The 25,229-nt window shown below is 49.4% G+C and overlaps 4 protein-coding genes across 4 annotated transcripts; 1 reads left to right on the top strand and 3 right to left on the bottom strand.

Annotated features, from left to right (window-relative positions):
- Window positions 1–4,935: 4,935 nt before the first annotated feature.
- Window positions 4,936–9,839, bottom strand: FOXG_19387 (uncharacterized protein; the record flags this gene model as incomplete). The annotated part of the gene is made up of 3 exons (XM_018399600.1): window positions 4,936–5,715; window positions 5,775–6,115; window positions 8,870–9,839. The coding sequence occupies 3 exons, from the start codon at window positions 9,837–9,839 to the stop codon at window positions 4,936–4,938; spliced, it is 2,091 nt and encodes a 696-aa protein (XP_018242783.1).
- Window positions 9,840–13,425: 3,586 nt separating this feature from the next.
- FOXG_06774 (uncharacterized protein) lies at window positions 13,426–14,732 on the bottom strand (the record flags this gene model as incomplete). Its single annotated transcript, XM_018385429.1, has 2 exons — window positions 13,426–13,575; window positions 13,821–14,732. 2 exons carry the CDS (start codon window positions 14,730–14,732, stop codon window positions 13,426–13,428), a joined length of 1,062 nt encoding a protein of 353 aa, XP_018242782.1.
- A 1,396-nt stretch (window positions 14,733–16,128) lies between these two features.
- FOXG_06773 (uncharacterized protein) lies at window positions 16,129–17,616 on the top strand (the record flags this gene model as incomplete). The annotated part of the gene is made up of 3 exons (XM_018385428.1): window positions 16,129–16,185; window positions 16,431–16,662; window positions 16,721–17,616. 3 exons carry the CDS (start codon window positions 16,129–16,131, stop codon window positions 17,614–17,616), a joined length of 1,185 nt encoding a protein of 394 aa, XP_018242781.1.
- Window positions 17,617–23,026: 5,410 nt separating this feature from the next.
- On the bottom strand, window positions 23,027–24,712 carry FOXG_06772 (uncharacterized protein; the record flags this gene model as incomplete). Its single annotated transcript, XM_018385427.1, has 1 exon — window positions 23,027–24,712. One exon carries the CDS (start codon window positions 24,710–24,712, stop codon window positions 23,027–23,029), a length of 1,686 nt encoding a protein of 561 aa, XP_018242780.1.
- Between the last annotated feature and the right edge of the window lie 517 nt (window positions 24,713–25,229).

The following is a 25,229-nucleotide window of genomic DNA, read 5'->3' as shown; positions in this document are numbered from 1 at the left end:
CTCTCTAAAGTTCTCTTCAATTGGGTTCAGATCAGGGAGGAAAGCGATTGTAGCTTGTACACCACTCCAGCCTCCTCGCACATCCACTGGATCTCCTCCGAGAGGTGAAATGATGCGTTGTCCATCACTAGAACAGATCTTGGCTCTGACCATCTGCCGCAGTACGGCAAGAGCTCCTTAATGAAGTGCCTGGATATTTCGGCATCGATCGATCCTCCGTATACTCGGAAATGAATTACACCATCCTGACCTAAAGCAGAAAGGACTTGAACCCTTCGACCGCGGTGGAATTTCTTCACTTGACGAGGTCTTTGACCTCTGCGCGCGTAACCTTTCTTCAATATTCCAATGCTTCCATCCATGCCAGACTCCTCAATAAACACAAGCTGATAGGAACGGAAATCAGATAACTCGTAGATATGTTCTCGCAGGTTTACGTTGCGCTCTTTTGCGACGTTTTGCATGGTCTTCCTTGACCACCCAGCTTTGCGGAGCTTTCTACTAATGCAATGATGCGACACAGTCACCTGGAATTCTTCATAGAGGAAACTAGCCATATCCGAATGACACAAACTGGTATCTAACATCCAGGACCACCTAAAAGATAACCAAAATTTCGCTCCGCCCACATGAAATCCAAATTTTGATGCGTGCGCAAAACACCAGATTGTCAATTAAAAAGTGAAGCTTTGGAGAGAAATTCTATAAAATTGATCAATTTTTATTCTCTGCGTGGTCCTTGATCTCCCGATCTCCCTACCGCTCCGTGTGCGCTGGCAGTGCTTTGTTACGACCGTCAAGTACTCACGTTCGTCCTCTGACCTGACACCCACCTCAATCACCGACTCGACCTCCTCATCCACATCTACCTCTATTTCTGCCTCTTTTGGGTCATGAGGAGCTTCTCCAACCGCTATAGCCTCTGCTAGAGCCATGAATCGTCGGTTCGGGTTCGGTATCGCCTTTCTTTTCTTCCCTCGCCGCACCTGGGCCATCTGCTCTTCGAGGCCAGTAACCCGCGCTTTCTGAACGGCCACCTTCATCTCTAAAGCTTCTAACCCCTTTTCGATCTTACCGTACTTCCGTCTGGTCGGCCGACTTCGGTGTTTGGTCATATCCCTTACCTAACGGCTCATTGTCGGTGTGTCATCTGAGTTAGCGCTCTTAACAAGACAAACTTAACCAAGACCAGACAAGCCAAGACAAGTCAAGCCAAGTCAAGTTGACGATCTTATCAAGCGAGACGGCTATTTTAGCTGACTTGAATTGTCTTGATACCGGCTTGGCAAGCACGAACCCTATAGCGGTCACAGCTACGGAGGTATGGCGGCTCGGATCGAAAAAATCCTGCTGGCACGTGTCAATATCAAGTCGCTCGCTCACAAAGAGACAAGAATCGCTCTCATCGTGAAAAAGTTAACGATGAGAGTGAACGACCACAACTAGCATCAGGCAGCAGCCTGCTGCCTATGATATCGGCAGATTGGATATAGGTATAAGAGATCGACCTTCGTCGCTCCTTTAGATAGAAAATCAAGGTCTTTCGTTGCCCGATTCGCAGAGGATCTTCCCGATCGTTGTTCAGTCATCCAAACAATCGTGTCGTGCGACAGCACGGCTAAAAGTTAGCCCCAAGCACCACGCTCATCACCGTCAAGATGTCCGATATTGACGATACCTCTTCGGTGGCCGCCCTCTCGGAAGCAGTTACCGAGACGGCCAGCCAACCGTCGACCCTGAACACGAGATCCGCCGCAGCCGGAAGAACCGCGTTTGCTACTTTTCGCGGGGGACGGTCCGTTGCCGACCAGCTTCGAGACATCGACACCAACGAGATCCCTACCGAAGTTAGCTTGATGAGCAAGATCAAGATCCAACGCGAAGATTACGTACCGACCGAGTGGCTACACAGGAAGAAGAGGGCGAGGAAGTCGCCTATCGACCCGTATGGCCGGCGGCTCACCAAAGTCGTTGGAAATAGGGAGAAGGGGGACTTCTGGCCTTGCAACCAGTGTGATAAAAAGAAGGAAATATCGCTATGCGCCCTCGTCAACAGCGGTACAAGCGGAGCGCTTCTGCACTTAAGGAAAGATCACGATCTTCTTGTTGGCGAGGTAGACAGCGAGACTATAGAGTCTGAGACACCTCGCCAGCGTCGACGCCAGCGAACGGTACTCGACTTGCAAAGGCAAGCCGCAGAACGGTTAGCTATTCCGAAGCCGAAGGCAGAGCTGTTCAAGGAGCTACTGCTCCGTTGGATTGTAGATGCCGATGTACCCTTCTCGGCCGTCGAACACCCTGATTTTCGAAAGCTTCTCGGCTTGTCGAATGAAGAACTCGTTGACGAGCTTTTGCCTCGCAGCGGCGTTACAATTCGATCGTGGTTAGAAGCAGAGTGCTGGTCGCAAAAAGAGCTATTGAAAAGTCAACTTACCACCTCTATGTACGAGAAGCATCTCACCTTCGATCTTTGGACTTCCCTTCAAAAATACGCGCTTCTCGGCGTGGCTGTTCACTTCACAGACGCGTTAAAAAGACTGCAGACGTCGCTTTTGGCGTTGAGGCGGCTCTGCGGCCAGCACTCTGGTGAAAATATCGGTCCAACGTTGCGTGAAGTACTCTCGGAGTACGAGATCTCTGCAGAAGAGGTAGGTTACTTCACATGCGATAACGCCGACGCAAACGACAGCGCAGTCAACTAAATTATCGCCGCTCTTTTACCTGACGTTCAGCCGCAGGAGCGTAGAAATCGATGTATCAATCATCTCTACAACCTCAGCGCTACGAGTTACCTCGAGGGGAAGCTCAAAGACGTGCTTAAGAGCTTCGAATCGCAGCCAGCGGAACAAGCAGCCCTTCAAAAGGTCCTCAACTTCCTCGAAGAATGGCGGCCAACAGGCGCATTCGTCAGGATTCACAATCTTCAAGGCTGTGTCCGAAGGTCTTCGCAACGCCGAGAGGGTTTCCTCCAATACGCGCAAGACAAGCTTAGCGATGAGGAAGTCGACGAATTCGGCGAAGTTCTGTGGGAGGTTAGCCAACTAATGCTCCTCCAAGACAACGATACTCGATAGAATTCCTTTTTAACTGCCATAGAAAGAGCTTTCCGGTTAAAAGACCCGATCGAGATCTACACAACAGTTATATCTCGCCATGCAGATAAAACGAAGCGGATTCCGGACGAATATCTTCTCTCGCAAGACGACTGGCACGTCTTAGCAATTACTCTTGCAGTACTACTACCGTTTAAAAAGCTAAATAAGTATTTCGAAGGCAGGTTTTTCTCTCGGCTTTTACTCCGGTTAACTAATAATTTGACAGGTCGAGTGCCTCGTTATTTTACCTCGTTGACCACCTCCGCAAGCAGCTTGCCGAATATAGCGACTCTGACCGAGTTCTCCCTGGGCCGGAGATCGAGGGGCCGGAGAGAGAGATCCGAGTTGGCGACGCACCACTCCGCTTTGCTGCCGCACACGGTTCCTCGTCGCCCTCTTCACCGCCTGTTTCACCACCTGCTGCTCAATCTCAGCGACCCCAGCGCAGCGTGGGCTTACCTCACAAATACCGGGATTCCATGATTGACCGTCCAGGGCGGCCAGTCGGATCGATCAACCCACCCGTAGCGTTAGAGGACTCCGGCATCGAAGAAATACTCGAGCAGGAAGATGAAGAGGAGGGCTCACAACGCCAGCGGTGTGAGAAATGGCCAAATCCACCCTCCAAAGCCGAGATCGCCGACGTGAATCTCAGGGCCATACGTGGTTGTATCACATGCGCCATTTACAAGCTCGAGAAATACGTTACTTTACTAGAGGACTCGTCTGCTTACTGGACGGCTATGATTCTACATCCGGCCTTCAAGGATAAGTGGATTCGCGAATACCTTCCGGGTGAACAAGCCAAACGCATAGTCGACGGCTTTAAACAGTTTTTCGACCGGGACTACAATAAGCTCCCCACCCAACCGACCCCAATACAGAAGAAGACGAAGTCTTCGCATCTCGGAGCGCACAGCTACCTCGCTCAACGCCCCTCTCCGGCCAACCGAGACGAAATTAAAGAGTATCTTGAAGACCCTATCTACGAAGACGATGAGGTTGAGGATCCTTTCGAGTGGTGGCGGCAGAGAGAGAAGGACTTTCCACGGCTTGCGAGGATGGCGTACGATCCCCTATCTATACCTTCGACGGCGTGCGAATGTGAGAGGGTCTTCAGCCTCGCCAAGCTCTTGGTTGGCTCGCAGCGACACTCTCTCCAAGATCTGACGATGGAGATGCTCACTTGTGTAAAGTTTTGGCGGCGAAATCCCCTGATCTAAAGCCGGGCTCTTTGTTCTAGATGACTGTTTCATCCGTAGATTCCAGTCTGCCGTTGAGCTCACGATGGCCAGCCTGCTTACTAACACGGCTTGAATAGGCTTGACAAGATATCAAGTCAAGCCATGTCAAGTCAAGTCAGACCGCTAACTTAACAAGTCAAGACAAGCTAGAGCTCTGGCTTGACTTGACTTGACTTGTTGAGAGCGCTGGCCGTTCCACCAGTCGGTAGAGTCGATCATAGGGTGGATAGAATTCCAAGGGCTTATTTAGTCGGCATCATAGCCATAGGCGAAGCCATCGAGTAGAAGAGCAGTCGCCGTGTAGACGTCATTTGCCATACTGCTCCCGTCTCCTGGTGTAACAAACGGCGCTGTATGATCCGCCGACCACAAATGCCTCCCTGGGAGGGGTTGGGAAACGCATCTGGTCCCGAAAGGTGAATCGTCTTCTATGAGGCCCAGCACAGCTAGAGCGCTACCATGCAGTACCCACCTACCAGTAAGCAAAAAAAATATTTCCCCATACAAAATGCAATTTTTCAACCAGATTTAGGAAACCCACCAAAAATAATAAGAGTGAAATAATATTCGTATTTCGTTTTAGAATTAAGTGGATTTCAGTATTCTCGCGGTTTTCTAACTTCACGCCCTGCCCGCGTGCGTACCACAGTTAATTCTTCCTCCTCCGAATTTGACCTCTCATCTTCTTCCATCCCTCCTACCTCGATCACATCCTCAACAGCATCTGCCCTTTCAATTGCTTCGTTTGGCTCTGAAATAGTGTCACCAGCCACTAGAGCTTCAGCCAATGTCATGAGCCTTTTGTTAGGATTCGGAATCGCCTTCCTCTTCTTGCCTCTGCTCAACCGGCCAACTTCCTCCTCCAGGCTGGCTATTCTGGTGCTGAGAGAGGCGATCTTTAACTCTTTAGCTTCAAACCCTCTCGATATCACAGAATAGCGCCTTCTTGTTGATGGACTCTTGTTCTTCCCCAGATCTCTGATGTGGCGGCTGGTCGTTGGCATATGATCAGAGTCGACTTGCCCGTCTCTGTGGCCGTGTGACCCGGGCGTCGTTTCCTTCTTGTCTGGCTGAATCTCAGGATGCATGAGCGCTTTCCGACGTGAAATCGGCCAGTTTCCCGTCCCTCTCCAGCCTGAGAGGATGTTTTTCTTCGTCATACCTACTGCTCTGGCTCTGGCATAGGCCTTGATGAAGTTGACCTTGTCCACCGGTGCAGAATCGGTCAGACTGGTAAGTTTCTGCAGTTCTTTTCGATAGGCAGCCTTGGAAGCATTGAAGGCACCATTGTCCAGTGGCTGCAGACCATGAGAGCAGTGTGCAGGCAAGTAACAGCAATATACGTTGTTCAAAAAACACATAGCCATCCACTCATCCTGGATTTAGGATCAGCGCCGTCAGCGGTATTTCCGATCTCAAACAGGTAGACACCCACAGATACATGGCTCCCACGACCATCTAATATGATGAGCCTTGCATCAGTCTCATCTGCTGGTTGCGGTTGAGGCAGATAGACCTCCTTGAGCCACTCGACGGCGATATGGTTGTCCGTCCAGCAGTTGCCGGACGTGATGTAATACCAGTCGGCGATCTTGTTAAACTCATCAATAAACCACTGCTGCTGGAGCTCTTTGCCTTTAAAGATAATCCCAGGCTTCAGAAGACGGCCATCTGCGGTGACGGCTTCGATAAAGGTAGTCCAAGTGCGGGACTGCGAGCCCTTGAGGAAGGCCTTCCTCCTGGGATCGCTACTGCCAATAACCAAAGAATCCAAGCCTAGTTTTTTAGTGGATTAGTGAGGTTTATAGCAAAAGTGGTCAATACTTACCGGCCAGTCGGCGTATGTGACGAGTTCAAATAAGGTCAAAAACACCGTATCGCGCAAAACAGAGACAATGAAACAAAAACGCTGCCAGTCGCAATTGATATTCCGGTGATTCAGCACGTTGAGCTTTGTTGAAGTGGTTTCACTATTGCGTTATTGCAGATGCTGATGGCAAATTACGTGTGAACGCGTTCACCTGCAAAGCGTTGACAGGGTAAGTGCGCCACAATCAGCCACAAGGTAAAATTATGCTCCAAAAGTCTGTAAACGCTGCCCCGCCAACAGCTGATCCACCACCATAAAAGTGAACTGGTCCAACTTCTTCAATCGTCTACAACTTCGACAAAAGATGTCGCAAAAGAACGGGATTTTGTCCGTTATATGCGCCGGGCGCCAAAGTAATCACGAGCTGAGCGAGGTTGCCAGAGCTCTTATCGTTCAAGCTGTAGAAAGCGGGAGGTCATACCGGGATGTCGCTGAGGAGGCTGGATGTTCTGCAGCCGCAGTCTTCAAGATCTTTCAACGCTGGAAAACTCACCAAACCTTAGACAAAAAGAGTCGTTCTGGGCGTCCTAGGAAACTTACAGTTCAGCAGATTCGGTACGTATTAATATCTCTTAAACGCGACCGTAGGATCACATATGAATCGCTAGTTAATGATCTAGGTGGCGAAATCTCACGAACAACAATACGCCGAGTTATCAGGTACCATTACGGTCGCAAATGGAGGGCTATGCAACGGATACCGCTATCTAAAGAAACCGCTCATCAGCGGTTTCTTTGTTGTCAAGCTTGGAGGGAAGATATCGATGAATTGCTGGAGGTATGTCGTTTTAAAGTTCGCTGATGGACGCCGCCCGGGAATCGTTCACCCGACTGATAATACATTCAGACTATTTTCAGCAACGAATCGTCAGTTCAATCGCAACCCAATTATAAACGAGGTTAGGTATTCCAGAAGCCTCATGAGAAGTTCATAAAGGAATTAGTTAATGTGACAGTTCACGGAAAGTCACGATTATCTATCATGGTCTGGGGAGCAATCTGGAGAGGCAGCAAATCTGATATCGTGATCATGATCCGCGATCAGACTGCACGAAGAAGAGGATATACTTCCCTGAGTTATCAGCAGGCTTTAGAGGAAGGTTTACTTCCTATTTGGACTGGTTTTCGCCATTTTCAACAAGATAATGCTCGTATACACACGTCAGAGTCTACAACGAACTGGCTGTTGGAACACGGCATATCCTGGATTGACTGGCCTGCTCACAGTCCTGATTTGAACCCAATTGAGCACATTTGGAAGCAATTGAAGCTAAACATCCGTAAGATGTTTCCTCATTTAGATCTCTTGAAAAATAACGAAGTCGATAGGGCAAAGTTGATAAAATACATCAAGTTGGCGTGGGCAGCAATAACACCAGAGCAAATTAACCGCCTGATTGACTCACTCCCCCGCCGACTTGACGCATGTATTCGCGCAAGGGGATGGTATACAAAATACTGAAGAGAAAAATCAGGGCTTCAAAATGATATGACTTTTATTATGATTGGAATTTAATTGAATTAAATGTATATAAGTGAAGTTATCATGGTTGAACCGGTTGAGTTGCTACAGGGTGGGGTGTTTACAGACTTTTGGAGCATAATTTTACATGAGCATTGGTTGGGTGTGGCGGCCAATACCTAGGCACCGAGGTGCCCAAATAAAATTGCGCACCCACTACTGATAAGAAAAAGAAAAAAAAAGAAAAAAGAAAAAGAAAACCTATGCTTCGGTTGGATCGCTATTGCTGCGTAATCCTGAAGTTGATTATCGTTCACGAGGCTTTCGTCATGCCGCCTGGGGTGAAGTTTCAGGCAATTTCTACTGAATGACTCATGCGGACCGCTGCAGAGAGCGCATTTGGGTGTCTGTGCCTGGCACTCACTGTAATGGTGGCTCTCGGCGGCGCATCTTGCACATACTCGATTCTTGCTGCACAAGAATGCTTTGTGACCGAGCCCTTGGCAGTTACAGCATTATTCCGGTCCAGTGATCTGCTCGAATACACTCTTATATGTCGATTCACCTGCGACGAGAAAGTCTGTAGTAGTCTCTTGGCATCGTTGTTTTTAGTGAGGTACACCACCATGGGCCCATATGTCTTAGGGTTGACCTTTCGGCTCAGCCAGGCCACTTTGGCAATCTGGACTCCATTCTCATGGCTCAAGGCTTCCATTGCTCCGGGGAGAACATTAAATTCCTGGTCAAAAACGGTGGTACGATTCATGCTATCAACTTTGATAGGACATAATTGGTCTCGAAGGACTCTTGCACCTGGAGCTTCCTGGTTTCGAGGGTGGTCTTGATCTTTTGTATTTCTTCTTCGTTCCTACCAATGATCCTGAGGCGGTTGGTATTCCGTCCATCTCTGGTCACTGCGACGCATCGCAAGTGAGGTTGGTCACTCGACTTTCGCATTTCCTGCTCAACTGTCTTGTGGATCATCGTCGATGTAGCTTCTCCAATGTGGTCTTCAGGAACTCTGGACGTATCCACTGTGCAGAACACCGGTTCCGGAGTTGCCCCTCAGTGAGCCGGTAATGGAATTTTGGGCCTGTGTTTAGCCATGCCAAGCGAAAAAGGTAGCACCTTAAATGCTGAAGGACTCGGCTATATTTTTTATACGTATCTTCTCTTAGGTTGTGGATTCGTGGCTTACGGGACGAGCGACCAGCGATAAAAAAGTTGAGCCGATGTTGGTCGAAAGCGTTCAACGTGCCATCCTGAAGCGAACTCCGTGATCGGGTGATCACGCGCGAAAGAGAATCAAGAAGAATAGAGAGTAAAATTTCAGAACAGCCTGGGGAGCCTAGCTCATAGGACTTGGCTAGGTTTGGAAGTGAAACTAGAGCAGCGACCTGAGGGAGCTCTTGTTTGTAGGGCTCTAGGAAGCGGGGCCATTCCGTGACTCGAAGCCACTGGGATTGATGTCGCGGGTCAGAAGATAGAAGGTTTATGTTAAAGCCAGTCTGGTTTGATACTGCTGAGTTTTCGTTTTCCTGCTGAGCAAGCTGAAGGTTTATGATGTCCTCGAGTCTAGGTTGAGTAAACGCAGGGCCCATGTTAGTTGCGTCACTTCCTGCATCAGATCCAGATGGGCTTTCCTCTATTTCCTCGTGAACTTTGCGAGTCTTGACGATAAAGTACCTGCATCGTGGGCCGTGAAAAAGGGTTTGACAAGCGACTGGAGTCCGGACCAGACCGGCCTGGGTCAAACCTTTGACCCCTCCGGCCTCTCCCCTTCGTCTACGCCCTGGTTGGTGCAATGGTTGATTATGAACCTTTTTGAGATGATCTTCTATTGCTGTGCGGCCTCGACAGACATACCGGTCTCGGTCTTCTTGACAAAGTAGACAACAAATTCCATCGTGAAAAATATCAAGGAACCGAATCGGATGGGCGATCGGCAACGGTCGCACGTTCTTACATATCTCATCGCCGTCTCGTATGAGAGGTAGATGGTCCAAACTTCGCTCAAATAGCTTGATGGCAGCAACCTTAAAGGCACGCGTCGCGTTGTGGTGCCGTCGGATATGCCGGGTGATATTGGTTTGCGGTACAACGCCACACTGTTTGCAAATAATGATACGCCAAGAAGGATCGTAGTAAAAGAGATCTTCAAGTTCCATAGTGAAAGTCGTTTATAGTCCACTAGCCTCTCGATGGTACGAGCTTTTAAAATCGTTGGAGGAAACCTCGAATTGAAATTACAGCAAAGAGAGTAGATGATGTAAGAAAGCTGAAGTACGCGTTTACGCGTGTTTACACGCGTAAGTAATGCGCCCGCGGGAACTGCCACAAGCTGGCCTCCCGCAAGGGTCACCACTATCGCCGATACTGTTCCTGTTCTTCAATTCAGACTTAGTGCAGAGCAGGATAGACTCGAACGGAGGCTCGATTGCGTTTGTCGACGACTACTTAGCCTGGGTCACAGGTCCGACGGCCGAAGACAACAGAGAGGGCATTCAGGCCATCATCGACCGTGCACTGGACTGGGAAAGACGCAGCGGAGCGACATTTGAGTGCGACAAGACGACCATCGTGCACTTTACCCGCGTCATCGACCGTACCAGCCGCATACCGTTCACGATCAAGGGAGATGTGATCAAGCCGAAGCGGAAGGCCAAAATTCTGGGCGTCATCATGGATGCAGGACTAAGATTCAAGAAACACATCGCTGAAGCGGCCACCAGAGGTCTCACGGCGGCCATGTGTCTGAGAAGTCTGAGGATGCTATCTCCACGCACGGCTAGGCAGCTGTTTACGGCGACCGTCGCTCCGGCGATGGACTACGCTTCGGTCGTGTGGTCGCATGCACGAAACGAAAGAGCACTGAGCTGGTTCAACAGGGCTCAGAAGATAGGAGTACGAGCCATCACGGGTGCTTTCCGGACAGTCGCGACAGCAGTGATGGAGGCAGAAGCCAACATACAGACGGTATGCGAGCGACATGCTCAAGCAGGCATGCAGATGTACATCAACATCAAGACGGTGCCAAAAACGCACCCGCTAGCAGCCTTCAAAGTGTCGGCGAGTCGAAGATACATGTCACCGTTGAAGAAGCTGGCGCTTGCGTATGAAGGCAGCGGAACGGAGCGGATGGAAACGATTGAGGCCTATGCGGTACCACCGTGGTACAACCGGGTGCCGCTTGTACGCGAGGCCGATCGTGAAGCGGCGAAAATAGCTGCAAAGAACGTCAACGACATTGCCATTGCGACCAGTGCTTCCGACAGGGGAGGTCTAGTGGGTATGGGCGGCATCGTGGCCCAAAGATCGCCTGGTCAAACAGACAGGATAGTGGCCAGGTACTCGGCCACGCTCGGGTCACGAGACGATCAGAACCCGTACACCGCCGAGCTGGAGGCGATAGCGATGGCATTGCGATGCATGCCGGATGGTCTACAATGTCGAAAGCTTACGGCGCTGTCAAGTAGCCAGTCGTCACTCAAGGCGATTGCCCGACCGCAACAGCAATCAGGCCAGACCTCCATCCGTCAGATCTACGAGCACATCGAGCGACTGAAAAAGGGAAACAATAGAGTCAAGAGGATCTGGGTACCATCCAGAGACGATGACCTCAGCATGAGTCGTGAAACAAAGAGACAAGCCAAGAAGGCTACCAGAGCGGGATGCACGCCGCAATCGCTACCGTACCAGGCCCGCTCCACGCGGCTCAGGCTGGCAGTGTCGCAGCTGCATCAGCAACGGAAACTACCCAACAATGTAGGCAACTACTCCAAACGGATAGATCGGGCCCTACCAGGCAAACATACGCAAGCACTATACGACATTTGCAAGAGACGAGAAGCCGGAGTGCTCTCGCAGCTCCGCACGGGAATGGCGAAGATCAACAGCTACCTCAACAAGATCGGGGCCGCAGAGTCGGACATGTGTGAATGTGGATGTGGACCAGAGACAATGGAGCATTTTCTGTTCCGATGCACAAGATGGGAAGCAGGGCGTGAAGCCATGCGTCGAGTAGGACAAAACATGATGGGCAACCTTTCCTTCTTTCTAGGTGGAAAGTCGGCGTCAGACGGAGCAAAGTAGAGGTGTTAGAAAATCCGGGAATCCCCCTTCCCTTCAGGATTCAGACTGTTAGTCTGAAAGTCCTAGATTTAAAGTTTAAAGTCCTAGATACAATTATCTAGAGATATAAACCCGAGAATAACTCTCAGCTCAATAAGAAACAACCAAGTTTTACAAAAAAAAAAAAAAAAAACATTTTCACCTAGCACTACTGCGCAATATAAACAATAACCTGGAGGCGGTGCGAGCGACAGTCAAATTTGCGATGGCGACAGGAAGATTGAGCCAGGAAGGAGTTTGAGAAGGAGAAAACAAATGACTACTAATATTAACATCACAGCTGATTACTAACAACAAACAGCCTCAAGTTGACAGACCATGCTTCAGCTGCTGAAGATAGGATGCTGAACACTTGGAGATGGTATTGGTTGGCCTTCAAGCAGGTCTGTCAAGCAGAGTTCAAGCAAACGGGGCTAGAAAAGTAAGAACTGGAAGAGCAGTAGGGCTTTCTTTTGTGTAGAATGGACGAAAAGCGGGGAATACGTGAATAGCTTAGCGTAGCCACAGGCCCTATGAGGTCCGTTCTCCCGGGCGTAATAAATACTACTACTACTACTACGAGGGTGTGGGGACAGGTGGTGTTAGATACGCATGAATACGATGGGGTGAGTGTATCCAAGTGTGTACCAGAATGTTGTGATGTTATTGATCGTCGACTTGATTCTTTGATCAGTCTGTCAAAGAGGGGTGAAACCCCTCTTTTGGATACAAGAATAATATTGCAATAAGGGAAGTGGAGCCCATTCCTGTTGGATTAGTGATAGCGCCTCGATAAAAGAAACATGTATTTTGTGGGTCCCCGGATATATCAATACCGGGTAGCGGGGAAAACACCAAAAAAGGACAGAACAGAGACAGAAGCTCCTGGGGACTAGATTGATCCTCAAGTGTGAAAATTAATCCTATTTTAATTGGATATTAACCCTACTCGCGTATCTAACAATTCCCAAGCCGCCAATCTAACAGGTGGCTTCGTCAGGCAACTCGAAACGCGACGGACGCAAGAACTTTAAGGTACGCGTTGGGCGGGAGTGGGTCAACCAGGGGTTACAATACCAGCAATGATTGGTCAGTGCTTCAATCCAAATGAATCCAGATATCCAAATAAATTCGGCTCCCGCAATTTGATTTGATTTGAGTTCATTTCGACTCGATTTGATTTGATTTGATTTGGATTTATTTGGATTTATTTGATTTCATTTATTTGTTGACAAGCCTGATAGGAGCTTTTGCCTCCGAAGAAAATTCATGATTACCGGTATGCCGGCGCTTAGTACATGATTCATGGAAAGTCCCACGTTCTGAAGTATCCATTTGCTATTATTGCGAACGATTGAGGTTGTTGAGATGTCAAATCGCGTTGTTGTCGTTGACGCGAAGCTGAGGTTTTGTTCACGGACTTTTGGACCCTAATTTTTACACTGTCTCTGCTTTGTTATATCGGATCCGCTCGACCCGAGATCTATTCTCTTCATTTATATTATCGAGCATGGCCAGTGGCAGCAGAACACAAATCAGAAATACAGCCAGTGGCAAAAGTGAAACCATCGATCCATCATCATTCAACATAACCCGTACGGACGAAAGGGTAGTGTGTTTAAGTTGTCGTGCATGTCGATGTCACTAAGGAGGGTGCGTGCTGTCAGCGCGCGCTGAGAGCAGTATCTGTCGAAGCCACTGCGCATTGAGATGGTGAATTTTGACTCGGAGCAGCCTGGGCTGATGCCAGACTTTGTTGACTTTTGTGAAAATGAACAAGACGATAGCCTGAAACTGCCAACTGTAGCGTTCATAGACACTGAGGTGTCGTTTCTAGATGCTTTGCGTCTGGCAGCCCGGACCGTTGCATTAAGTGGTGCGCTGATGCTGTAACGTTTTGCGAGGTCCAGCCCTCGAAAGGAACTAGACGTGGCCTTCACCACGGTGACATTATTGGGGACTCCATTATGTGACTGTAATGAAACAATCTGAGCCACGATATTGTCATCCAGCGGCAAAGTCTTCTTGAAAAAACAGACCTGATAGTTGCGGCCAGAGTTGTTGTCCCAATACTCTTGGCCATTGACCGTGTAGCGTACGCACAAGTAGGCAATTTTGGATTCGAGATTGACAATGTCGGAGAGCTCAATGGTGAAGACGAAAAAGTCGTAGCCCGAAGGTGCTTCTCCTGAGGCGTTTCCATCGCTGTATGCTGCGGCGACGTCCGAGATCGTCTTCCAGTTGTCAAACGTGAAGCGACAGGTAACTGACTTTCGAAATGCCACATCCCGGACAGCCACCAAACCTTGCATGGAATTTTGGTCGTCTAATAACCTCAATTTCTTGATATACACGAATTGAGACTCGCGCGATCCGCTCTGTCGCGGGAAGTTTGGCGTAACCATCTCCCACCGACCCGCTACATCTTGTCGGGACATGGGACGTTCCCTGCTGTTCTTATCAACTTGACCAAACTGTGACCCAGCGCTGATAGAAAGGGGACAATCCAGTCGAAAGAAATTGAGAGTCTCTTCCAAGTGGCTGTGGAAGCTAACCGACTTTGTGGCGGTGGGACTGGTTGGCATGCTGGCAGTGCGCTGACGAAATGGCGGACGTAGTATGGGCCGGACCAACTCACCAGACATTTTGCGAATTGCCCGCTGTTTGCTTTGTTGCCAGTCCTCTGTTTCGTCTTCAGATTCAGTAAGGACTGCATCATCGGAGTCGTGAGGGGTATCACAGGGTGCTCTTAGATCTGCCACAATATCTGAAGGGGGCGGCGTCACGGATGATTCATGCGTCCGAGATTCCCTCAGCCCTTGGAGGAGAATCTTGGTGGATTGGTTCTCAGATTGTTGGGGTTTCGTTTGCAAAGACCATGGTACATCCAAATGTACTGTCTCAGATGGCGGGGAGCATGGAGATGGTTTCAATGGACGGGTATATGGCATTTTTGGATCAAGTACAGGGAGATGTGGGTAAGCGCTCAAAGTGGGAACGGTGTGAAGGCTGGAATAGTATCGCTGAGTGGTGCCGACGTGACCGACGGTGGGAATGCGACAGCTGCAGAATCAAATGGTGCCAAGCGCTCAATTATAGCAATATTAGCTGTAAAGAGGTTAAACTTTTTGGTTCTTAGAATATGATGAGGCTGAGGGGAAGCGGTGCAAGATAGCAATTGGTGACACAAATGTGGAGGTACGCTAAAACATCGAAAGTTTTCTATGCATCTCTTCTCTCGGTGTACATTCGCCAGGGAGAAAGCCATGGGCGCACGCCAGGGCATCGGTCGTTTAAGAAAACATACACGCATGCATGATTTATTCTCCCCTGATGCTTGCACCGGTCGAGACCCCGCATCATGTCACTTTTAGCTATCACAGCCACGAGGTAACTCGTACTGTCGCGTGGTGGCGTGATGGAAGACGGGCACTTCCGTTGCATCAGTTGTGGGACCTTTAATAGGTGAGCACTAGCTATCATTCTCGCAGCCATGGCTCAGTACGAAGTTCAAATCAAGTAGAGGACGCCCGGAGCTGTGGATAAAACAAGGTGAGATAAGATCAATTGCATATGCATATTTCGATCTGTATATTTTTCTCCACAAATGTCACCATACCTGAAGCCTTGACCGCCCACTTTTTGTTAGCATTGATAGTAGAGTGTAATGGCCGATGCCACATGGCTTCCATCTCGCCCTATAATTCGCCATGGAGGTCGTCCGCAATCTAGACCCCAAACCCCGCACGCCCCTTAAAGCCTTATCGCCGAATTGCTGGTAAATCCTACAGTACATAGTAGATACAAAGTCTGTAGCTTAGTCCCTGCAGGGTTTCCCTTGCCAACTGCCCCAGTCTAGACCTAGAGGCGGGATTCAACCCCCCCTGTAACCCATTCGTCATATGTATCGTATGACGTACACAAGTACCGGCTCAGACCCTTGGACAAAAAACTATGGATCAGCATCAATAAGATGCTGATGATTGGCTGAAACAAGCGTGGCTGAAAAGGTCCAGAACTTGAGCCCATCGTTCGATCGTGCGATTCGGAACCCCTGCGAATACATCGGAGTGGGGTAGGACAGGGTAGCATCCCGTCCTGGGCCGCCCATGGGCCTTCCCCGTGACTCGGCAATCGCCGTTCTAATCAGCCCATACTTTCACCAAGGACTAAGTTGCTGCCGGATAGTGTTATTCCCGGCATCCAGAAATACTTCAACTCAAAGGTTATATCAAGTCCCTGAAGAATCATAGTTCTCGCCCATCAGGCCATCTCACACGTAATCCATTCTCTAGACAGCGCAAAAATCACTATTGAGGTCACACTAACCTTATCTCCCGCACGAAAATGGACGCTACGATATGTCCTTTTGACCTGGTTCTGTCATGTCGCACAAGTGAAAATGTAAGTACCGGGGATCCTCTGTCACTGAATCCACTCGGGGTCTATCCCTAGCTACTCCGTGCAAATCAGCCTACCCAAACACATCCTTCTCCCCAGCATCCTGCTCCACATTCCCCCAAAAGCCGGCATCCCTGTGGCGCTCTTGCGTAAGTTTCCGCGGCACATCATTAAGTATCCAGATCGCTGGAACAAACCGTGGGGCATTGTCATATTCCAACTTGAAGAACATACTCATCGTTTGTTAGGCTGTGGCGTCAGAAATCGGTCAATTTCCACCTGTGTGGGATCAACCCATTCCCAGATCCGACTATTACTCCAATAAGGCACCATTTTACGAAAACTACTATGGAAAGGACTTCCCGGGCCTTTTTTTCGATGACCCTGCACAGTCGCCTTTCCAGAGCACAGCCGATTCCTCTCCAGAATCTGACTGCATCTCATCACCCATTCTGGATGTAGATATGACACTAAATTTCTGTATGTCACACCAAAGCTACTTGGAACTCGCAGTCGTGACTAAACCCAATGGATGTAGCGGATACGTCAATGGATATCATGGAGCCCATTCCTTGGGACCTCAGTCTAGATCAACCAACATATGGTGGTCTTCCCACGTCAGACCTGTCTCAAAATGTTCAAACTGCCTCCGATTATAACCGAACAACAGCCTACCGACAACAATCAGACGAATTTTCTCTAGGGACAGTAGCGAGCAAGCCCTGGGCAGAGCCGGGCCCAGACGGAGCACAAGAAGATGACCATACCTCGAGCTCACGACAAAAGCGAACCGCCCGATCTCGACGACAGAAAAGAGATAATAGAAAGTCTTCCGAAACATCCCTTGCTAATACTGGTGGCGCTCCCTCGGTATCGGACGCTGCCAGTCCCAGCTTCACGCCGCAGGACAGCCGCGCCAGCATTGGGTCTGGATCCACGCCGATGGCTTCTGCAGCATCAACAGCTTCTAGCCGTCAAGCAAAGCTCAGAAGCGCGTCTCATACTTCGAAAAACAGTCATTCCCGGCCAAACGATACCCCCAAGGAACGCCGAACGCGCGCGTCCCACAATCTTGTCGAGAAGCAGTATCGAAATCGTCTCAATGCCCAATTCGAATCCCTTCTCAGCGTCCTACCAGAACAACTTCGCGCGGCGAACAACGGAAATGGCGATACTGACGACTCGGAGGGGAATGACGCGGACCGCCGTGTGAGCAAGGGTGAAGTTCTGGAAATGGCTCGCAAGCATATACAATTACTGGAGCAAGAGCGTGCTGAGTTGGAACGCAAGAATCTCGAGCTTCATGGAAACCTCCGACGGCTAAAGGGATCTGCCTCTGATGGTACAGTGTCCTCGTCGAGCCAGGAAACTCCGCTCGATTTCAAAGCCGATGCGAATGGCGAGACACAAGCCGGCGACCAAGACAAGAATTGAAAACGAAGGATCGCCAAGAAACAGAGAATGACTGCGCAGGAACATGATGGAATGTTCCAAACCATCCGATGGCTGCTCTGGAAGGGAAAATCCGTTGGCACTGGATGCCCGTTTTCCATGGTACCTCAGGCATAGAGTCCAGGCCATCCTTCTTAGGCCTTCCTGGACTTTTTAAGTTCTGGCAATGGTAGCACTGGCGGCAATGCGCTTGTTTCCCTTAATGTTGTAAACCTCCACCACGGTCACTCCAGGGGGCTCTAGCCAATTAAAATGCGTTAAACTAAAGGTACATGATATCTTACATGATTTGTATTGTGATAGTAAGCCCCAAACGATCCGGATTGTTATAAATTGCTACCGGATGTCACCCTAACGAATTGACCATCCAAATGTCACATGGTGTTGGAATGAGGATAGAAATGAGGCAAGGATCGCGATGAGAGTGAACGACCACAACTAACATCAGGCAGCATCCTGCTGCCTATGATATCGGCAGATTGAACATTGGTATAAGAGGCTAACCTTCGTCGCTCCCTTAGATAGAAGTGTCACAAGCCCTGATTCTCTCATGTGTCTCATTGGATGTGTGTATGTTCTTGGTTGAGTTGTGTTAGATACGCACGAATACGATGGGGTGAGTGTATCAAAGTGTGGACCAGAATGTGGTGATGTTGTCACGTTGTGTATTTTATATAATGGGGCGTGCGATCGTCATTGCGGTGATACTCCAGTCGGGCCCCAGTATAAAGATGTATATGGGACTTATCGTCCCCATTGCAGTCAACCTTGAGTCAGTCCGCAGGAGCGGAGCTGGCGTCCTGAATGATGCCGGAGACGTCCTAGATGACGCCGGCAACATTGTCGGCAAGATCGCCGACACCCATAACCTCAAGAACCTCATGGGCAACACAGTCAACACCACCGGTGATGTTGTCAGCTCTCCGGGCGATGTGCTCGGCAAGACCATGCCTATAGGACAAGGAAAGCCTGAGGAGAAGGACGACTCCCACGACGAGGAAAAGAGTGAATACACAACCCAGTCCAAAAACAAGAAGTCCGGCGGCCTGGGAGACACCGTCGGTAGTGTCACAGGAGCTGTCGGCGACACAGCTAAAGAAGCCACAGAAGGTGTTGGCGATACAGGTAAAAACGGTCAACGATACAACAATAGTCAACTTTTATTGCCAGAACGACGAGCTCAAGCGCTTCGTCGAAATCGTAGAGCTGGGATCGACGCCAATGTCCGTCGCCGCCTCGAGCTCACTAAAACTAGACAGGCTCGCATCCACACTAGTGAGCCTCTTGCAATCAGCAGCAAAGGCAGCGGGCCTGCCTGCGAGGAAGGGAGCACGCAATGTTCCGTGGTGGACCGAAGGGTGCGCTCTTGCTGCTGCCGAGTATCGCGCGATCAGAAGGCTGTGCCCTCTCGGATTCAACCAAGAGGTTCAAATAGCCAAGCGAGATTTCCACCGTGTGGTCCGCCGCACCAAAAGGCTCTATTGGCGGAACCTGATCAACAGCTTCTCAGATAGCAGCTCCGTTTTCAAGGCCGTCCGATGGCTGAGATCACCAGGAGCCTTCCAACCGCCTCCACTCCAAGTAAACAACGTGATCTGCGAAACCCAGCTCGACAAGGCCAATGCGCTCCGGCGAGCGACTCTAGAGCGTCGGACAGCTGAGGACGATATCCAGGATCCCTGGATCCAGGTCAGCCCTCGCAAAACGATCCCATTCCCGCAGGAAATCTCCCTAGAAGAAGCACAGGACGCGACCCTCCGCACCGGGAATACATCGCCGGGGGCAGATAACATCACAGTCAAGCTCCTCACAGCAGTATGGCATATTATCGGAACACACGTTCGCCGCCTCTTCGAGGAATGCCTGGCCATGGGCCACCACCCAAAGCCTTTCAGAGCGGCCGAGGTGGTCATGATCGCCAAACCTGGACGCAGGGACCTGACGAACCCGCGAGCCTGGCGACCTATCTCTCTGCTCTCCTGTCTCGGCAAGGGACTGGAACGGTTAGTCGCGCGCCGTCTCGCGTGGATATGCATTCACTATGGAGTCCTTCACCCGCAACAAGCTGGAGCGCTTCCAAAGAGGTCTGCAACAGACCTCGTAGCCGCCCTAGTTCACGACATTGAGGAGGCATTTGCTCGCAAGGTGTCCACGCTGGTCACGATGGATATCCAAGGCGCGTTCGGCACTGTCCTGCGCAACAGACTGATTCTGCGACTTCGGGAACAAGGCTAGCCCGAACATCTCGCCCGATGGACCAAATCCTTTATGGATGACCGATCTGCCTGTGTTAGGTACCAATATACAATCACCCCGCTCTTTCCTCTCCAGTGCGGTCTCCCTCAGGGATCGCCGGTATCGCCGATCCTCTTTCTGTTATATACAGAGCCCATCTACCGACTGAGCAACCATCAAGGCCGGTTCGGCTATGCAGATGACACAGCCATCCTGTGCGTCGGCGACACGGTCGAGGAAACGGCCGCTGCGGCATCACGTTCTGTCGAAGAAATGGTCCGCTGGGGCGCCGCAAACGGGGTATCTTTCGACCCCAAGAAGACCGAAGTCATGCACTTCTCTCGGAGCAAGCTCGAGACCGCACCGGCAATACGCCATGGCGACGTCGAGAAGCACCCCGAGGCAGCAATGCGCTGGCTAGGCATTTGGCTGGACAGCAGCCTGTCATTCCGAGTTCACGCAGAGAAGTGGACGGCTAAGTCACAGGCTGTCGCCTACCATCTGCGAGGACTCACCAACACGATACACGGCCCGCTTCCCAGCGCTGTACGGAGCGCCTTCAGTGTTGTTTATATTGCGCAGTAGTGCTAGGTGAAAATACATATTTTATGAAACTTGATTGTTCATTAGTGAGATGAGAGTTCTTCTCAGGTTTATATCTCTAAATGATTTCATCTAGGACTTTAAACTTTAAATCTAGGACTTTCAGACTGTTAGTCTGAATCCTGAAGGGAAGGGGGATCCCCGGATTTTCCAACACCAACTGTATGTTTCCAGTCCTGTGCAAACTGTGTGTGTGCTATTATGTCTGTTGTATTGACCCTCTTGATGTTTAGGTCACTTTTTCTGAGATGGTTAGAGCATATCTCTAAATTTACCATGAAAGCCTGTCCCCATCATACATTAATTACGTCAGTTGGTCTACTAGCTACTGCTTTGGGGGCAGGGCGACCGGCGAGAGTGGCGTCCTATGGAATTGCATAAAGGATGTTTAAGAGCTACCAGGAGTTGGCGGTGAACTTCCAAGTCCCTGGACTTTGCGCTTTATAAGAATACCCTTTATGGTGAAGAGAGAGGCATCCGCATTGTAAGAACCCGAGGCTCGGCCCTGAACCTTTGTCAAGGGCCGACATGAAGAAATTACCTGAAGCCATTGTTGCCATAGTGAGATGTATCAAGGGAGAAGCTGCTATATATCTGTAGAATTGTTGCGAAAATCTGACTCGGAGTTCCGAAGACCGGCGTAATGTTTCGGATTGAAGATATTTGAAGAGCAGAAGAGGAGAGGACGTTTCAATTAGATATTCTTAACCTACCCATATTCTCTGCATTATCGCCTCAGGTAGATTGTGCTATTTATCGGGTGCAAGTCGTCAAGTTTACAGTAGCTTAGGCAAACCGAGGCTCGGGTCAGAATGGCGTGGCTCGGCTTCTTTTCCCGATACACCAAGATAAGCATCAGCTTTCAGCCAAAATGAAGTCTAAATAAAATTATAGGACAAAAGTCTGACAACACCAGCCCCACATCCAGCCTCCCTGATTACAACACCGATTAAACACTTAGCGATTGCATCGCGAATAATTAATTAAATTTAATAAAAGGTATATCAATCAATTGCCCTGAATCAGCGCTTTAATATTTTGTATACCATCTCTGTGCCTGAATGACTGCGCGAAGGCGGTTATGTACGGAAGTCGTCAGCTTCAAAATCAGGTGGGGAGGCAAGGCTGCCCACGCCACTTGCAACCATCTGATCAACTGAGCTCTATCTGCCTTGTTATTCTTCAATCTGATGAATTCAGGATGCATCCGTCATAGCTTGGCTTTTAGAGCTTTCCACACGTGTTCTATAGGGTTTAAATCAGGGGAATGAGACGGCCAATTAATGGGTTTTATCCCATGAAGAAGCAGCCAATCTAGGGACGGTTGTGAGGTATGTATCCGGGCGTTGTCTTGTTGAAATTGGTCAAATTCATCTAGGAAAGGAAGAAGACCTTCCGTCACGGCTTTGCGATAAGACCAGCTGGAATAACCTCCTTTCTTTGCCGTCTTATCCCTCGTCATTGGAATGAGATGACTGCTTGTCTCTGACGACAGCTCCCCAGAACATGAGCGAAATAGTCGGTTTAACATGCTGCTGGACATTGACTAGGTCCGTACAGTATTTCTCATCAGGTCTGCGAAAGACCCAGTCGTCGGGGTTGTTCGGTGCATTTGAAACCGTGACCTCGTCGGTGAAGCAGATCTGTGAGAAAGTCAGCGTTGAAAAGGGTGCCTTTTGGAGGGCATTTACGAGAATATATTCGTCGATATGACGAATCCAAAAACGGGCATGTTGTGGCCTTGCTTTTGCATCGTCTTTTGACAGTTTAATCCTCTTTTTTGACCTCCATTTGCGTCGCCAATACCTCTGTAACCGACGACGTAGCGTCCGGACTGACACTTCAACACCAAGCTCCAATAAAGCTTCATTCCACGTAATTGAGCGATTTCTTTTAACAAATGACTGGATAGATATAATCTGCCGAGCGCTAAGTTTCTATGGACGCCCAGAACGTGGTTTAGAGACGTTGTTGTGGTGTTCTTTCCAGCGTTTAACTGTCTGGGAGACCGTCCCGGGATCCGTTGAGTAGGAGGTTGCAGCCTGTCTCATTGATTTGCCGGCATATATCTCAGCCACCATGGCTGCTCTTTGCTCGGGAGTAAATTCATGGTTTCTTTGGCGATTCCCGCTTATTTCAGTACCAAAATTGCGTTGTTCAGAAGCCATTGACTATATAATTCTTGTTGTTAAAGTAATTGAGTTATTTGGTGATGCTGGACCGAAGTGGGGTAGGCGCCCTTGGTGTTGTCAGACTTTTGGCACGGGATTGTATGTATTGATAAAGTATGGCACAGCGTCGTTAATTGTACAGTTTGAGAGAGGAATCAAGGGAACCATCAGTGTGGCGTGGACGCATAGTTGCCATCGTAGCAGCAATTTGACAAGCTGTCGAGCCAACAAGCTGATCATGCAAACTGGTTACCAAGAAGAGTGTCAACTTAAGTAAGAACTACATTTAAATGAAGAGCATAGACACATAATATAACCTAGAAGACATTACAAGCGTTTCGACGCAAGGCTAAGCGCCGCTGACTGCAGTCTACCTCGTTCGATCATGTCCGGTGACGGCGGTTGTAACTCTCTGCAAAAACACCCTCTGAAAGCTCTTCCATCTCATAATTTTCCCTCTGGATCTTTTCCCAATCAAGGAGGCGGGTCGAAACGTCAACGGTTTCAGGCCCAATTTCTTCGTGAGGACCATACAGCATCAAGCGCTCTAGTGTCGAGACTTCGGCCGCTGCGGATTCGTCGTAAATCATTTCATAGTCCCAGGGCTGGTCAAGCGTGAAATCACACTGAATAATAGAAGCTCTCTCGCTCACGGGGGTTACACCTTCGGCAGAGCTTCTAGAGGTAAATGGATAGTCACTGTGATTAGATGGGGCAATGACCCTGTAAGCGACACAATCCGTATGAGCCGTAAGCCAGGCGACATAAGGCTTCAAAGATATGGAAAAGAGCTCCGTTGCACGATTCCGATCAGGATAGCCACCCAGAATAAAGGAGTACGATTCGGAAGGCAGTCCTTCTTTCAAGGCCTCCAAGGTATGCATAATAAAGCCGGTAAAGGTACTCCCGATAGTCCTAGGCATAATTTGAGGTAGCTCCGGAGTATCGTCATAAACCTGACGGGGACCTTCAACATCAAACATAACGCCCTGGATTCTGATCTCATCGCCTTTGGCAAGGACATTTCGCCAAAGGTTTATACGGTGCTCAACATGGAGCTTCGGATTCTCTCGACAATATGGAATCATGCCTATGATATGGGACTCGGGAAAGGCAGCCGCATATCTGTCTTCCTTAAGTATAAGCTTAGATATCAAGAGGCGCTGTTGGTGAGAAAGTTGTCCGAGAAATCTGATTGCCTGAGCAGCGGCTGAGAACCAAGACTTCCGTTTGTATCGGTATTTTGGGCCAGTGTAGCCTGGAATGTCAAATCCCAACTCATACCACGCATCTGCTCGCTCCCAATACTTGGTCATTTGCATTAGATCTACCATGCTTTTGACTTCAGACCGAGTGGGCATAGCCCATGGATCAAATCCCAGACCGAAGAACTCAGCAATTGAATGTGAATCGTTCCATCCCGGCAAGATTTCTTCAATGGCCTGTGAAAACTCTGTGGGGTGCTTCTCTGCAAGTTGTCGCAATAGGTAGGTCCTTGTTCGTTTGAGGGAGACTGTGTTATCATCTAGTCGCAGTCTCATATTAGGTACCCCGACTCTGAATCCTTCACCATACCTGTACTCCCGTGCTTCAGCAATGATGCGTGCGTCCACATAAATGTGAGGCAGTTGGCTCTCACGATCGATGAACTCTTCTACTTCTTCCCTTACGATTGGTATGTATTGGGAATACTCAGAACTGGGGTCCTCGTACATGTCGGGCGTCAAAAGTCGCCTGAGACGAAGGACCATGCCACGTAGGAGTTCGAGATGATAATGGGCCATGTGTTTGAGTGTAGAAGCCTGTTTCCTCCAATCCGGCCTGTAAATAGTCGAAAAGGTGATTGTGTTGAGAGTGAAAGGGAAATGTCGAGTCTCGCAGGCGATCAAGCGACATGCCAACCGAAGCGACATGCTAGCTGCTTGGCCACTGGCCTGAACCAGCTTATCGCCATCTGAGATATAGCCACCATCTGCCTTGAAGTAGTAGAAATAAATTTGTTCGCGCAGTTCCAAGGGAAGGCCCAGAAGGCTTGTCCTTGGAACGACGTGAGAAGCCTGAGTAGACATTGTGTTGGGGCCGGGGACAGGTCTGTAATGGTCTGGTATGGAATGAGACTTGTTCCGTCTGCTGTGGATCTGGAGAAACGGATTTGGGGTAGAGAGGCGGGGGAGCTTCTATTTATAGCCTAGCATACTGAATGATGACTCACAGCCAGCGGCGGCGGGAGAACAGACTCAGCGACCATGAAACTTTACTCACATCACACGCAAACTCAAATCAGGGACAGAAAGGTACTATGCTAGGGTATCATATTTAACGAGGTAGGGGCGCGCGATTTGCATCAGCTTATGGCCATCATCGACTCTAAATAACACTTCTCAAAACACACTTCAGGCAGCATACCAACTGCCTACACAATTGCCCAAGATAAGTGTCGCAGGCCGGGCATGGTCTCAACGAGCCTCAGGAACAACAGCCCTTAGTAATCAAGCTGGGTGATTTAAAGTAAAACCTGTGGGATGGAATACCCCACACAGATAGATGTACAATCTTTACAATCTTTAACGTTGTGGAGGCAGCCGT

This window comes from Fusarium oxysporum, chromosome 3 (assembly GCF_000149955.1).
Source record: "Fusarium oxysporum f. sp. lycopersici 4287 chromosome 3, whole genome shotgun sequence".
Lineage (NCBI taxonomy): Eukaryota > Fungi > Ascomycota > Sordariomycetes > Hypocreales > Nectriaceae > Fusarium > Fusarium oxysporum.
Note: the sequence above shows the minus strand (reverse complement) of the source record. Positions and strands in the feature narration are given on the sequence as shown.